Source organism: Pelobates fuscus, chromosome 10 (assembly GCF_036172605.1).
Source record: "Pelobates fuscus isolate aPelFus1 chromosome 10, aPelFus1.pri, whole genome shotgun sequence".
NCBI classification, from domain to species: Eukaryota; Metazoa; Chordata; class Amphibia; order Anura; family Pelobatidae; genus Pelobates; species Pelobates fuscus.
The window spans coordinates 52,943,971-52,958,409 of NC_086326.1; the positions used below are offsets into that span (position 1 = coordinate 52,943,971).

The window sequence follows — 14,439 nt, forward strand, 5'->3', positions numbered from 1 at the left end:
CTCTGTGTTTCCTGACACTCAGTAAATAAAAGTGAACACATTAACACTGATATTGTTTGTTTTTACCTGGGGAGATGAGAAGGTCCAAAGTTTCCCTTCTGATTCTTCCTGCCCCTTCCTGCTCATTGCTGCCCCTTCCTGCTCATTGCTGCCCCTTCCTGCTCATTGCTGCCCCTTCCTGCTTTTTACAGACCCTTCCTACTCCTTTCTGCCCCTTCTTTCTCCTTGCTGCCCCTTCCTACTCCTAGCAGACCCTTACTACTCCCTCTTCCTACTCCTTGCTGCCTCTTTCTACTCCTTGCTGCCTCTTTCTACTCCTTGCTGACCCCTCTTGCTCCTTGCAGACCCTTCCTACTCCTTGGTGACCCCTCCTGCTCCTTGCAGACCGTCCATACCCCTTCCTGCTGCCCCTTCCTATTCCTTGCTGACCCCTCCTGCCTCTTGCAGACCCTTTCTACTCCTTGCTGACCCCTCCTGCTCCTTCTACTTTACCCCCATCCCTCACTTACCTGCTCTGTAGGCTGCCTCTGTGCTGCTCCCCTGCAGTTTCAGTCATGAGAGAGAGGCAGGCATAAGCTGTAGCTTCCTGCCTTTCTCCATTCACAGCGCCACCTACTGCACTGTATTCTCACACTAAGACGAAAAATAGCAGCACAAGCTGAAAAATCCGGGGGGGGGGGGTACCTCCCTTTACCCCCCATTCGGACGCCCATGACCCTGAGACACTAGGGACACAGTGGCCCCATGTCTCCCAGTGGCCCCTAGTCTGTGTCCCCATGTCTCCCAGCCACTGTCCCTAGTGTCTCAGTGGCCCCATGTCTCCCAGTGTCCCCATGTCTCTAAGTGTCCCCTAGTGTCCTAGTGACATCAGGACACTGGGAGACATGAGGACACAGACTCCAAGGGACACTGGGAGACATGGGGATACAAACACTAGGGGACACTGAGAGGCATGGAGACACAGGGAGACATGGGGACACTGGGCGACTTTGAGACATAGGAGACATGGCAGTGTCCCCATGTCTCCCAGCCAGTGTCCCTAGTATCTCAGTATCCCCATGTGTCCCTGGTGTCTCTCAGTGTCTGTAGTGTGCCAGTGTCCCTAGTGTCTCAGTGTTCCCTAGACTCCCAAAGTCCTCTAGTCTCCCAATGTCTCTGTGTCCCCGTGTCTCCTAGTGTCTCAGTGTCCCCTAGTATAAAAGAAAAAATCTCAGGCACTCACTGTGATAGATTTAGGCAGGTTTATTGGACACCGCAACGTTTTGACTTGTACCCAGGTCTTTATCAAGTCTCCAATGTTCCCTATGTATCAGTGTCCCCTATGTATCAGTGTCTCAGTGCCCCATGTCTCTCAGTGCCCCATGTCTCTCTGCCCATAGTGTCTCTGTGCCCGTAGTGTCTCTGTGCCCGTAGTGTCTCTGTGCCCGTAGTGTCTCTGTGCCCGTAGTGTCTCTGTGCCCGTAGTGTCTCTGTGCCCGTAGTGTCTCTGTGCCCGTAGTGTCTCAGTGTCCCCTAGTATAAAAGAAAAAAATCTCAGGCACTCACTGTGATAGCTTTAAGCAGGTTTAATGGACACCACAACATTTTGACCTGTACCCAGGTTTTTATCAAGTCTCCAGTGTCCCCTATATATCACAGTGTCTCAGTGCCCCATGTCTCCCTGTGTCCCCTTGTGTCTGTCACCCAGTGTCCCCAAGAGTCTTAGATTTCCTAGGTCTCCCAGTGTTCCCTAGTATCTTTTTCCCATGTCTCCCAGTGTCCCAATGTCTCTCAATGTCCCAATGTCTCCCAATGTCCCCTAGTGACATGGGGACACTGGGAGAAATGAGGACACAAACACTAAGGGACTAGGAGACATAGGGACACAGACATTCCCCCTTTTTGTGTATGTTTGCCCTTTCGGCCGTTCTGGTTATGAGATTTGTGTCAGTATCCCACCCTTTTACCGCATCCATAGACTTCCTGCTTTACTGGACACTGCTGTTAGGGGGTATGGGTTTACTTGAAAAATAAAAGCATGAGATTAGCAAAGGGTATGTGTTTTCTCATAGTTGCATCCTATGAGTTTCCCTACAGCATCATCTCCATCAGATACATGACGCTTAGGAGGTAGGACTGTTTTAGTGTTTTTGGTCAATAAGATTTTGTAATTAGGCCCATCATAATTATCAGCACCAGGCCCACTGGGCTCTTAATCCGGCCCTGCCGGCGCGGAGGAGGAGGGAGCTGACAGGAGAGGTAAGAGCTTCTCCATCTCTTGATTCTCTATGTCATACATGGTTTGTTAGAATGAAATATTTAACATTTGAATTTACTTGCAACGATCAGCTTGTGAGCACTAGGTAGCCACTATTTAAGTCCTTTAAAATCACACACAATTTCATTCTCCTATTTCAGCATAGTTAACTCTTTACAGAATGATTTCATATATCAAGGAAACTGTAACTCAGAAATAACTGGAATGAAACAGATTATTATTTTTTCTATTGAAAAAGACTTTTGGCTCTGTGGCTATGGTGGAGGCAGGTAGCGACCACCAGGGAATGAGAGCCCCCCTCCCTGCCATGTATCAAGCAGGGAGGGGGGGGACGAAAAAAATAATAATATAAAAATAATAAAACAAAATAATAAATTAACAAAAATGTATTCAAATAATTAAAAATAATAAATAATAAAAATGCCCACCCCCACCAAGGCTCTGCAACACACACACTGCAGTTGTATACACTGCACTCATACACACTCACACTGCACTCATACACACTCACACTGCACTCATACACACACACTGCACTCATACACACACACTGCACTCATACACACACACTGCACTCATACACACACACTGCACTCATTATATACACACACACTGTAAATAAATATTCAATTCATGTAATTTTTTTAGGATCTAATTTTATTTAGAAATTTACCAGTAGCTGCTGCATTTCCCACCCTAGTCTTTTACTCAACTCAATAAGTTTTCCCAGTTTTTGGGGGTAAAATTAGGGGCCTCGGCTTATATTCGGGTCGGCTTATACTCGAGTATATACGGTAGATACTAGACATACAAAGCATTTAATGATCAGGACTGATATGTGAATCTATTCTAAGTTCTTTTTCTATAGTTGCACTTGGTGTGTAAAAATATAACTGCTCCCCCCCATTTTTAATAAAAAAATGTTCATACTTAAGAATATGTAAGGTATTTATATAGGATATAATTTTTTATTTTTTTTAAAATCCTTTCTGCCCTTTAGAAAACAATATAGAATATGTTGGAGGTTCATTTAAAGAGAAACCCTTAAATTATGGTGGAACAAAAAAAACAATTCTAGGTGTTGTTTTTGGTTTAGAACTTTGACAATTGCTTTTGTCCTTAAACAGGTTAAGAAGGTATATACAATCTTTACTGCTGTTCTCACCCTGCAATAAAGTCTTGAGAAAATTCATCAGGCCATGCAGTTTTAAGATATGTTTATCGGCTCTTACTTGTAGTTGACACAGAAACCACTGGACTGTATTTAAATTCTCCATCACATCCTGTGACCTTCAGCCTAAACCGGTACTGGGAACTGGGCTCTAGGCCTTCAACGGTATGCTTTCGGGAGTATCCCCTGTGGGAAAGAGCAAAATGGTAGATGAGAAAGATGAAAAAGTAATATGAAACCTGCTCATAATTATCTTAAGAAAGGGGAAAAAATATATATTATTTCTACTATATCATGTGTTCATTGATTAGCTGTTAAACATCATTTAATAAAAAGCATCTTGGAAAGCAAAAATAGAGGCAAGCATTACAATATCTATTAAAAGGGACACTATAGTCACCCAAACCACTTCAGCTCAATGGTCCCTCAGGTATTAACCCTTAGATGCAAACATAGCAGTTTCTTTGAAATTGCTATGTTTACATTTGGGGTTAAGCCAGCCTCTAGTGGCGGTCTTCCGGACAGCCACTAGAGGCGCATCTGCGCATCTCCCTTTAACTCAGCAGAGGGAGCAGACGTCAGCAGGGGAGGAGAGGTCACCTGCGCTGAGGGAGCCCGGCACTGGAATAAGGTAAGCTGCTGAAGGGGTTTTGACCCCTTCAGCGCCACGGGAGGGGGACCCTGAGGGTGGGGGCACCCTCAGGGCACTATAGTGTCAGGAAAACCGCTTTCTTTTCCTGACACTATAGTGATTCTTTAATTAAAATGCACCTGAATTCTAAAGGCTTGCAGTTTGCGTAATGTGAATAACCTGATCAAATATTTACAACGCTCAAAGTACTATTCAACAGCCTTGTGACAATATATGCTACAAAAAAATAAATAAATACCAATCAGCATCTTGTTTGCAGCTTTATCAAAAAAATATTTTTTTCCTACAATGCCCCTTGAGGTTTTTTTTGTTTTTTTTTTAAGTATTTAAACCTGTGATTTATAAATAAAGCCATCTTGAGAGAATGTGTACAAATCACACCAACTATCTAATTCTGCCACCTAGTGTCCAGTGCTCACTTTTTATAACTTACACAGGTTATAAAACATTAAATTTACATTAGATATGGAAGCACTGCAGTGATGAATACAGACGACAAAATAATTTATATCCAAATTAAACTGAAAAAAAAAGTCAGTTTGGTTACAGATCTTACATGGCAGTATATCAAAAGTAGAATAACCAATCGTGTGAAGCCCTTTAACCACCGACTCTATTATGTGTGGTTTTTAGAAGGGTCATTTGAAGTTCACACTATAGAATAATGAAGAAAATGATGACTGAGCAAAACGGTTTATTGCAGTTTAAAAAAAGGATAGTTTTTTATTTTTTTTCCCCAGTAGCTAACATTGGAATAATGCATCAAGGTGAAATGGAAGCAGAGGACACAATTTATTGCAATAGTTACAATGTCTACTTTAAACTCTGTGCTCTATAAAGTATTTCAATGCATGGGTTTAGGAAGAGGGGAAAGGAGAATAGGCTCATAAAAAGTGGTCTAAGAGGGGCGAGACCCCCCCCCCCCTCCCTCTCTTCCCCCTCCCCCCTCTCCCCCCCCCCCCCCCAAGCTTAATGAAACAAAATAAGACATTTTAAATTAATCCGTTATCTTTATTGCAAAATGTCATGTTTAGAAGTCAAAATGGTTAAACACAGTATTCATTTTTGTTAACTTCCGAGTAATTTTATGTTTATTTTGGAGAGAGCGCAGGTAACTTTTTCTTTTGTATTCACTGTATGTATTGGGGCTGATGTGTACTGTGGTCGTTGCTGCCACCCAAGAGTGATGGGAGTGAGCGCAGGACTTATCTTTTTGTATTTATTTTTATATAAACAAATGTAGCTAGCTCCCTTTCTGGTTATGGAGATTGCAGGTTAGAGTGTTTCTAGTTAGTGGTGAATACATCCTATGTGCAAATTTTAGTTTTACCCTAGGGGGTTATATGCAGCCCAGCTAGTTGGAGGGTCTCCATGGCAACACTAAAATTAAGAACAGTTTTGTGGGTGGGAGAAGCTTATTAATTTTGTATTATCTTGCACAAGTAGAGAAAATGCTTTATAGCTATGATTTCAGAGTACTGCAGGGCAGCAAATTAAACACTTTCCTAGAGTCACAGATCTGGTAGCACGGTGTAATCATGTGGGCTTTCCTGGTTTGTTTGTTTTTGCTCTGGTGTCCCACCAAAAATGTCCCTAGAAAACACAGTGTGAATGAACCTTTACATGTGCGTGGAAGAGCACACTCATTGACCAGCTTGCATTGCTGAAAATTAGTTCAGCTTGTATATGTACCAAGCCAACAACTACCCCTTCCTGGGCACAGCTCTCACTGCGCATCAATAGTTCTGCATTTGAGTTAATTTGTGTGCTGTTCTTTGGCCATTCCCCATCCAAAAACATCCAACTTTCATACTTCCCAATTTCGTATGTTATGAATGGATCCCTATACAAGAGAATGTTGGATTAATAAGAGTACCACAAAACTATGGCAACTCCACTAACTCACATATAGCTTTCCCCGGTTCACCAAAATACCTGGCAAACAGACAAAGGTTGGCAGCAGCCAGCTCAACACACCCAAAAAAACTTCAAGGAAAATTCTAGTTCCATCCAAATCTGGAAAAAAAAGTCCAAAAATAGTGAGAAGGATCCAATATTTTATTTTGAGTGAAAGCAAGAGAAAAATCACTTCCTGCTAGCGGGATAACTACTGCATAAGGCCCGACATTACATTTTTTTGATATTCTATGAAAAGATCATTGTCAGATTAGTGGTCCTGTAGGCCATAGCTTGCAAGGAGTCAAAAATCACATGAAACGTGGGACCTTGTGAACCTACAAAGCCCAGATCATCATCTTGGACTTTATCCCTGAAAGTCCAAAAAAACAAAAATCACAAATAGCATTCTTTAACATGCTCCCAGTCTATACAACATTGGATTTTATTAGCATTATACAACAATACCGGTTTCTTGTAAGGGTTTGAAATGATCCAATATACAAATAGTTTTTCTTTTCTACAGACATAGTTTTTCAATGTTATAAAAATAATATAAATAATATAATATAAAGATAAAGTATACCTGGTAGGTTTTTAATATTATAGAATGTGCTGAAGCAGGATCCTCCATAGACCTCAATGCTATACTCTCAATCATGCACGAGAATACAGCAGTACCGTCAGCTCCTGGTGCTAACTGAAGAGGACCCACTGGAGAAGAAGACGGTGGCACCCATGAGGAACAGGTCCAGGTAACTAAGACTTACCTTTACCTGCTCCCCCACTCTCCCAACACTAGAATCCAAGCAGCGATGTTACTGTTGGGGGTTTTACGAATTCTGCAAAGTCCCCAGACTGTGACAGTGCTACTATAAACTGTGATTTCAGAAACCAATGTTTTCAGTGTAATTCCCTCTATATTCTCCCTTTTTAAACGTGCATTTTCCAACCTTGAATTTGCAAGGCTGCAGCAATGAAATGCTTTAATAAGGAAAGGAGCTTCTTGGTCTAATGCATTATTTAATATATAAAGGTTATGACCCAGAGATTGGTCTTCCACAGCTGTGCTTTGTATGCAACTGCTACCCAATCTACATTGTATAAAATGCACAATTACTGCACAAAAGGCCAAGAGTCACACTGCATAATGAAAGGTAAGAATGTCTCTGCTTATAAACAGATGTACAGATTATTGGTCAAACCGTTTATTATTCTCAAAATAATACACAGTCTTAAAATGTACACAGGTTCCTCCATTTAAGACTGTGCCTTTTCATAGTAGTTTAACCACACATGAAAATAATATATTAAAATACTCAAAATAATTAATACCCGATGCATACTGCCTCTATCCTGAAAGTAAGCGTCTTCATCTTAGTCAATCACTGGCAATAGGTTGATTTCTAGCTAGAATTACACCTTACATGTGGCTCACGCTTAAAGTGACATTCTAGACACCATAACAACTTAATCTCCTCTCTATACGTTTTATAGCGTCACAGTAACTCTGTAGGTTACATTTTCAAATTAATTGGGTTTTTTTTGTCCCTATATTGCCCATTATTATTTATTTTATAATTCAACTCAATTTATTTATTTCTTTACATAAATTATACATACTCCCCCTTAACCCTAACCTGACCCTTATCCCCCATTAAACCTCACTTTACCAGCATTCTTATGTACACAGTCACATCACTGCATAAACTATGTTTTTATAAAAACAAACACTATAAATGTAAAACTCTTTCTTTTCACAACATTTCTCGCAACATTTTAAACAAAATAAGTGTTGAAAGTTATAACAAAGACAAAGAGAACCAAAACACCAACTTGCCCCCTATGCACAACAGTCATATAACACAGGCAATCAGTTAAAGGAACACTACAGTCACCTAAATTACTTTAGCTAAATAAAGCAGTTTTAGTGTATAGATCATTCTCCTGCAATTTCACTGCTCAATTCACTGTCATTTAGGAGTTAAATCACTTTGTTTCTGTTTATGCAGCCCTAGCCACACCTCCCCTGGCTATGATTGACAGAGCCTGCATGAAAAAAAAAACTGGTTTCACTTTCAAACAGATGTAATTTACCTTAAATAATTGTATCTCTTTCTCTTGGTGCTGGAGGCAAAGTTTGGGGATAACCATTTGAGAATGGTTTTACCCCTTAGGGTAAGAGTGTACCCAGAGGCCTCCTGGCACCATAGCAACTTCATTCAGATTAAGTTGTTATGGTAGCCGGAGTGTTCCTTTAAGGAATGAAACAAAACCAAAAACGGGTATGATAGATAGTGATATACTGTCAAATTGTATGCAGGGAATTAATAATACAATAAAGTTTCAAAATGTCACCAATACACCAATAATAACAAGAAGCAGTGAAAGAGCACACTGCACCTGTGTAGAACCAACACATGCATACTATATATGTAAGGAATAACAACTGGTGGTGAGAGAGAGACAGAGACAGGTGGTCGCAAAAAGCAGATAAAAAAAAAAAAATTAAAACAAGAAAAGCACGTTTTTTTTTTTTTTTTTTACTAAGTATTTAACTAATATGTGGATGACAAAAGTAACCCCTTAGATGCTGGTAATCTGATAGACAAAATAATAAGAGACAGCCTTGACTGGCAATTATTGTGGGGTTCCCATGTATTTTGGGGGTATTTCGGTGTTGTGAAAATTTTCTGACCAGAGGATAAGTGAGTTTGGTATGTAATCTAAACTCAATTATCTCGCTGGCTCAGAGGAGGAGTTATGTGCTGTATAAATTGAATGCCTGTGTTTCCATTAAACCAGTCTTGTCCCAGCATTAAGCTTTGGCTCATGTGTGGGATATTATGCAACACCAGCGATATTGGAACTGGGGGATCATTGGCGTATTATTTTATGGGAAAAGGGTATGCAAGACGGTGATACCTTCACAGACCGTCACAACTGGTTGGCAGTGGCGATGTCATCCCTTTTTCCTGAATTGAGAATGCAAGGTGGGCACTTGTGTACAATGAATGGAAGTCTGGTACACAGCTTAAACGCAGCACATTAAAAGAATTATTAGGAGTCTGTGGAGGTACTGCCAGCAACAAAGCCAGGCGGGTCATAATCAGTGAACTGATGGAGCTAGACAGAGGGAACTTGGCTGTGGCAACCTCGACCATTCAGGAAAACGAAACAGAGATCATCTTGCACCTTCATGAAGTTTCGGCTCATGTTTGGGGGATTGGAGAACTACATACACTCCTGTGATTGCTATAATCACTAAACTCCCCTGAGTATAATCACTAAGCTCTTGTAAGAGCTGTTCCTGTTTGACTCTGTAGAGCAAGAGAGGTTTACCCAGTGGAACCTGGAGCCTTGTCGTAGGTCCAGGGTGGGCAGGAGACAGCGAGACCCCAACCAAGCTGTGGCGGTTCGTGGGGTTTGCAGTGGTTATGGTGTTCCAATGCAGTGCTTATGGTACTCACCAGTACTGGGAAGCAGCGATTGACAGAGGTACACGGTCGGGTGCAGTTGGTCCGTCACAGCTGTTTACTTCTTTTTTTATATTTTTTCACATTATGGTCAAAGAATGCCATTAAATCCATAAATTAACAATTTAGGCACCATACCAACTTCATTAAAATAAAGTTATTATGATGCCAGGAGGTCCCTGTTAATTTTTTTTTTTTTTTTGTATGCAAAAATTACAAAGATTTGAGCATGAAAAAAATACCCCATATTAATGAGATCAAAACCTGTCAAATGCATTAAAGTTGTATCGGTTCCCGGATGTCCCTTTTACTGCCATCCATTACAAGAGGTTGAAATATAGAAGTATACATTATATGATGCATTTTTGTTGACGCTATACAGTGAAAATATTCTAAAGCTTAGTCTACACAGCAGAAAGTGGGAACGTGGAGGAATTTACAATGTATTTTCCAGCACTGAATCAGTAACTTTAGTTCACATAATAATACAATTAATGAGATTGAGGAAATAGAAGACATTAGTTCATCATGTTTAAAATTCTCAAGTACTGCTGATCCAGGAGAAGCAAAATATTGAAGTCATTTACTTCTACATTAGCATCAAAAAGATTAAAATATCATTCTTAAAGTGGACTAGTCAGGCAAAATGCATGGGTGAGTAGCTACGATGGCATTTAATCTATCCATTGTGTTAGCAAAAAACTCCAAGAAATACGCAGTTAATGTTATTATTACTTCAAGTTTGGATGCTAATGAAAGCATCTATGAATTTTTAAAACTACAAATGGTGACATCTCCTAATTGACTGGCATAAATGATGCAATCAGCAGTATTGTGCGAGAACCCACTGCAGCTTCCATACTGGGATAAACTCAACATATATTGCAGGACTTGTAATGTCATATGAATTTGTGTGACATGAGTCGCTCCGTCACCATGTACCGGGAGGATAGGGGCAATGTGCAGCACATCTTTAAACATGCTACCACAGCATTCAGCCCAAGGGTAACCATGCTGGGCCACATTGATAGGCAGCAAGCCATCCTTCAGTGAATTTGCTAGTGAATGATCCGTAATTTTACCACCCTCTCCCCTTCTCTTTATAGCATACCTTTTCTATGAATGAGGAACTACTGATTGGCTTGTAGGGTCAGCAGCACTCCTACCTGGCGGCACTCTGTACTTCTTGTAACTCAGATTCAGATGCCGTATGGGGGACCTGCAGATTGGTGCTGGAGGCAAAGTTTGGGGATAACCATTTGAGAATGGTTTTACCCCTTAGGGTAAGAGTGTACCCAGAGGCCTCCTGGCACCATAGCAACTTCATTCAGATGAAGTTGTTATGGTAGCCGGAGTGTTCCTTTAAGGAATGAAACAAAACCAAAAACGGGTATGATAGATAGTGATATACTGTCAAATTGTATGCAGGGAATTAATAATACAATAAAGTTTCAAAATGTCACCAATAAACCAATAATAACAAGAAGCAGTGAAAGAGCACACTGCACCTGTGTAGAACCAACACATGCATACTATATATGTAAGGAATAACAACTGGTGGTGAGAGAGAGACAGAGACAGGTGGTCGCAAAAAGCAGATAAAAAAAAAAAAATTAAAAAAAGAAAAGCACGTTTTTTTTTTTTTTTTTACTAAGTATTTAACTAATATGTGGATGACAAAAGTAACCCCTTAGATGCTGGTAATCTGATAGACAAAATAATAAGAGACAGCCTTGACTGGCAATTATGGTGGTATAAAAAGAACATCAAACAATATTGAAACATTTTGTATCCCTAGACTTTGATTTTCTGAATACTCTCATTGATCAGGGAGAACAGCCTGCTTACAAAGAGAACAAGACGAAGGTGTCCACTTTTACAGAAGGAACAGGATTTAACTCACCAGGTACAGGCCAAAGCCAAAACGTGAGAATGACAAAAATCTCAAATTATTCATCCTTGTAATATGGAAACCAGGCATTATTATGAACATCCTCCCCAATAATGTTAAATGTAAATGTAAAAGTAAGATATAACTTACTTGAAATCCTGTGTGCTTAGCGCTCCCCGGCCGGGCAGAGGCATACCTAGGGTCTCTAGCGCTCTTGGCGAGAAGCTGTCTCAGCACCCTGCCCCTACCCCCAGTCATGTTCCACATAACATGACTCCTATATATGTGCTCCACCATGTAAAGGGAAGCTAAAGAAACAGACCTAGCGTTATATTTTGTTTCCTAATCCTCCCTGACTCATAAAAAATGGATAAAAAGGAATTGAGGTTCCTAAGGAGAACTCCTGCAAACCCTCCCACCTGCTAGTGTACATATACAACCAATGATAATCTGTTATCAGCCTCAAATCATAAATATATATTTACACACATATATATACTTGTGTGATGATGGTGATGTGCCAGAGGAATGCTTGTCACCATATTGCAAGCATAGTACAAGCACATCACACCTTATCATAAGCATAACACAGGCACATCACACCTTATCACAAGCATAACACAGGCACATCACAGGTAGGTAGCCGCACTCTCTGCTCTGCTAGCTTCTACTCCCCTTCTAGCAATGTCTCTGTTTTACTCTGTTGGAAATTCATGTCTCCCTCCCCATTCCATCCATATCTCTCCCTCCCTTCCAAATCTCTCCCCTCCATGTCTCCCTCCCTCCCTCCAAGTTTCCCTCCCTTACATATCTCTCACATCCATGTGTCTCTCTCCCTCATGTCTCCCTCCCTACCGTATCTCTCCCCAATGTCTCAGACCCTTTCATACCTCTCCCCCAATGTCTCCCACCTTTCCATATCTCCCCCAATGTCTCCCACCCTTCCATATCTCTCCCCCAATGTCTCCCACCCTTCCATATCTCTCCCCCAGTGTCTCCCACCCTTCCATATCTCTCCCCCAGTGTCTCCCTCCCTTCCATATCTCTTCCCCAGTGTCTCCCTCCCTTCCATATCTCTCCCCCAGTGTCTCCCTCCCTTCCATATCTCTCCCCCAGTGTCTCCCTCCCTTCCATATCTCTCCCCCAGTGTCTCCCTCCCTTCCATATCTCTCCCCCAGTGTCTCCCTCCCTTCCATATCTCTCCCCCAGTGTCTCCCTCCCTTCCATCTCTCTCCCCCCATATTTCTCTCCCCATTCCATCCATGTTTTTTCCACTTCCATCCATGTCTCTCCCTCCTCTTCCATCCATATCTCCCTCCCTCTTCCATTCATGTCTCCCCCATCCACAACTCCCTACCCCTTACATCTGTCTCCCCCATATCCATACCTCCTTATCCCTTACATCTGTACCCCCCATATCCATACCTCCCTATCCCTTACATCTATGTGCCCCCTATTCATACCTCGCCCCATATCCTTATATCCATACCTGCCGATCCCTTACATCCATCCTCCCATATCCATACCTCCCTATCCCTTACATCCATCCCCCCATATCCACACCTTCATAACCCTTACATATTTGTCCCCCCATCCATACCTCCCTACCCCTTACATCTATGTCCCCCTATCCATACCTCCCTACCCCTTACATATTTGTCCCCCCATCCATACCTCCCTATCTCTAAAAGCAGAAGTGGTCATGGTGGTTGGAGTAACCCTTTAATAGCAAATCATTTTTATATTTATACCTATTCCTTTTGTATTGGTTTGTCTATAATGTACTGTCTTTTTGCCCCCGATTGTACAGTCCTGTGGAATATGTTACCACTTATTAAATACCACTTTAATAATAATAATAATAATAAGAAGAAGAAGCAGCCATTAAAAAGTGCCAAAGCTAAGCATTTAAATTGAATGCTGTTAAATTCTTGGACACAAAATACTTACGAGTAAATTGTCCCATATGAGTACATTTTGGCATCTTCTTCTTCGATTGAAAACTTTATCCATTCATTGTAAGGGCCTTTGTGTTCGAAAACATGGTGGATATCCCAGTATAGCTCTATGCTGTAATGAGTCACTTTCCCCACAACGGGAGGATCTGGTTTCTGAATAACCTCTTCTCCCCCTAGAAAACAATTTTATTTTCATGAAAAAACACGGCATTGAAACATGAATAATATTACATAGTGGGAAAAGTCAGATATAGACAAGAGAAATGGGAATTGTAAATGCACGGTAATTAGTTTAGTTATCCTTACATAATGTCGGGTCTTGCATTTGTCTCAAATAATTAAAAAGTGTATATTGATTCATATAGGTTTAGCTCAAGAGCATAAATTAGCATGTATAAGCCTCTGACAGCTAATTACATTAGAGATCATGAAGTTGTACTGGAGCTGTGAATCAACCCTACTACATAAATGGAATACAAAATGCCCAAAGAGATATGATTGGAAAGCAACATAAGTCACTAGTGGAATTGTAACATTCTCTACTTTAATAGAATGCAGAACACAGTATTGTGCAGTCTTATTCAAAAGCATTTGAGAATTAAAGTATTTGTACAGTTTCTGCTAAAATAGAAAAAACAGTCAGATACAAATTAAAGGGAGTGGATCGCTTACAATACCATTTATATTTCAAAGCTGCAAGGTAGGGGAACGGGCTGACATAGAGGAGGGAGGGTAGAATATTAGATTGAGCCGAGACATGCGCACACCGTCTGAACAGGCAAGCTGATAGGACTGTGTGTATTTTATCGGTGGTGCTTATTCTATGCTCTACATACTGCCTGTAAGAGAAGCTGATTAAGTCAGTCTCGCCAATGCGCAGTGTGCGCAGACGAGGTACATTTTTTTTTTTCACAGGAGGTTAAATTAACCAGTCAAGAACAGAGTTCAGGGCAGTCTAAGTCACGTTTGCCAAATATGTAATTACACACTGGCACAAACTCATAATATCTCTGTACAGGCAGTGTTTTAAGGTGAAAAGCTGCACATGCAGATCGCTTGCAACACAACCATTTCTACGAAGTGGTTATGGTGGTTTGAGTAACCCTTTACACTTATTTTAAAAAATGAAACCTGCATC

At 41.0% G+C, this 14,439-nt stretch overlaps 1 protein-coding gene across 1 annotated transcript in view; it reads right to left on the reverse strand.

The window, feature by feature from the left end:
• Positions 1–14,439, reverse strand: part of FANK1 (fibronectin type III and ankyrin repeat domains 1) — a 125,676-nt gene that overhangs the window by 58,776 nt on the left and 52,461 nt on the right. Inside the window, exons 2-3 of the mRNA XM_063433621.1 lie at positions 13,294–13,474; positions 3,490–3,614 (exon numbers count right to left, since the gene is read on the reverse strand). Coding sequence (XP_063289691.1) covers positions 3,490–3,614; positions 13,294–13,474 — 306 coding nt within the window. The remainder of the gene's footprint in view (positions 1–3,489; positions 3,615–13,293; positions 13,475–14,439) is intronic.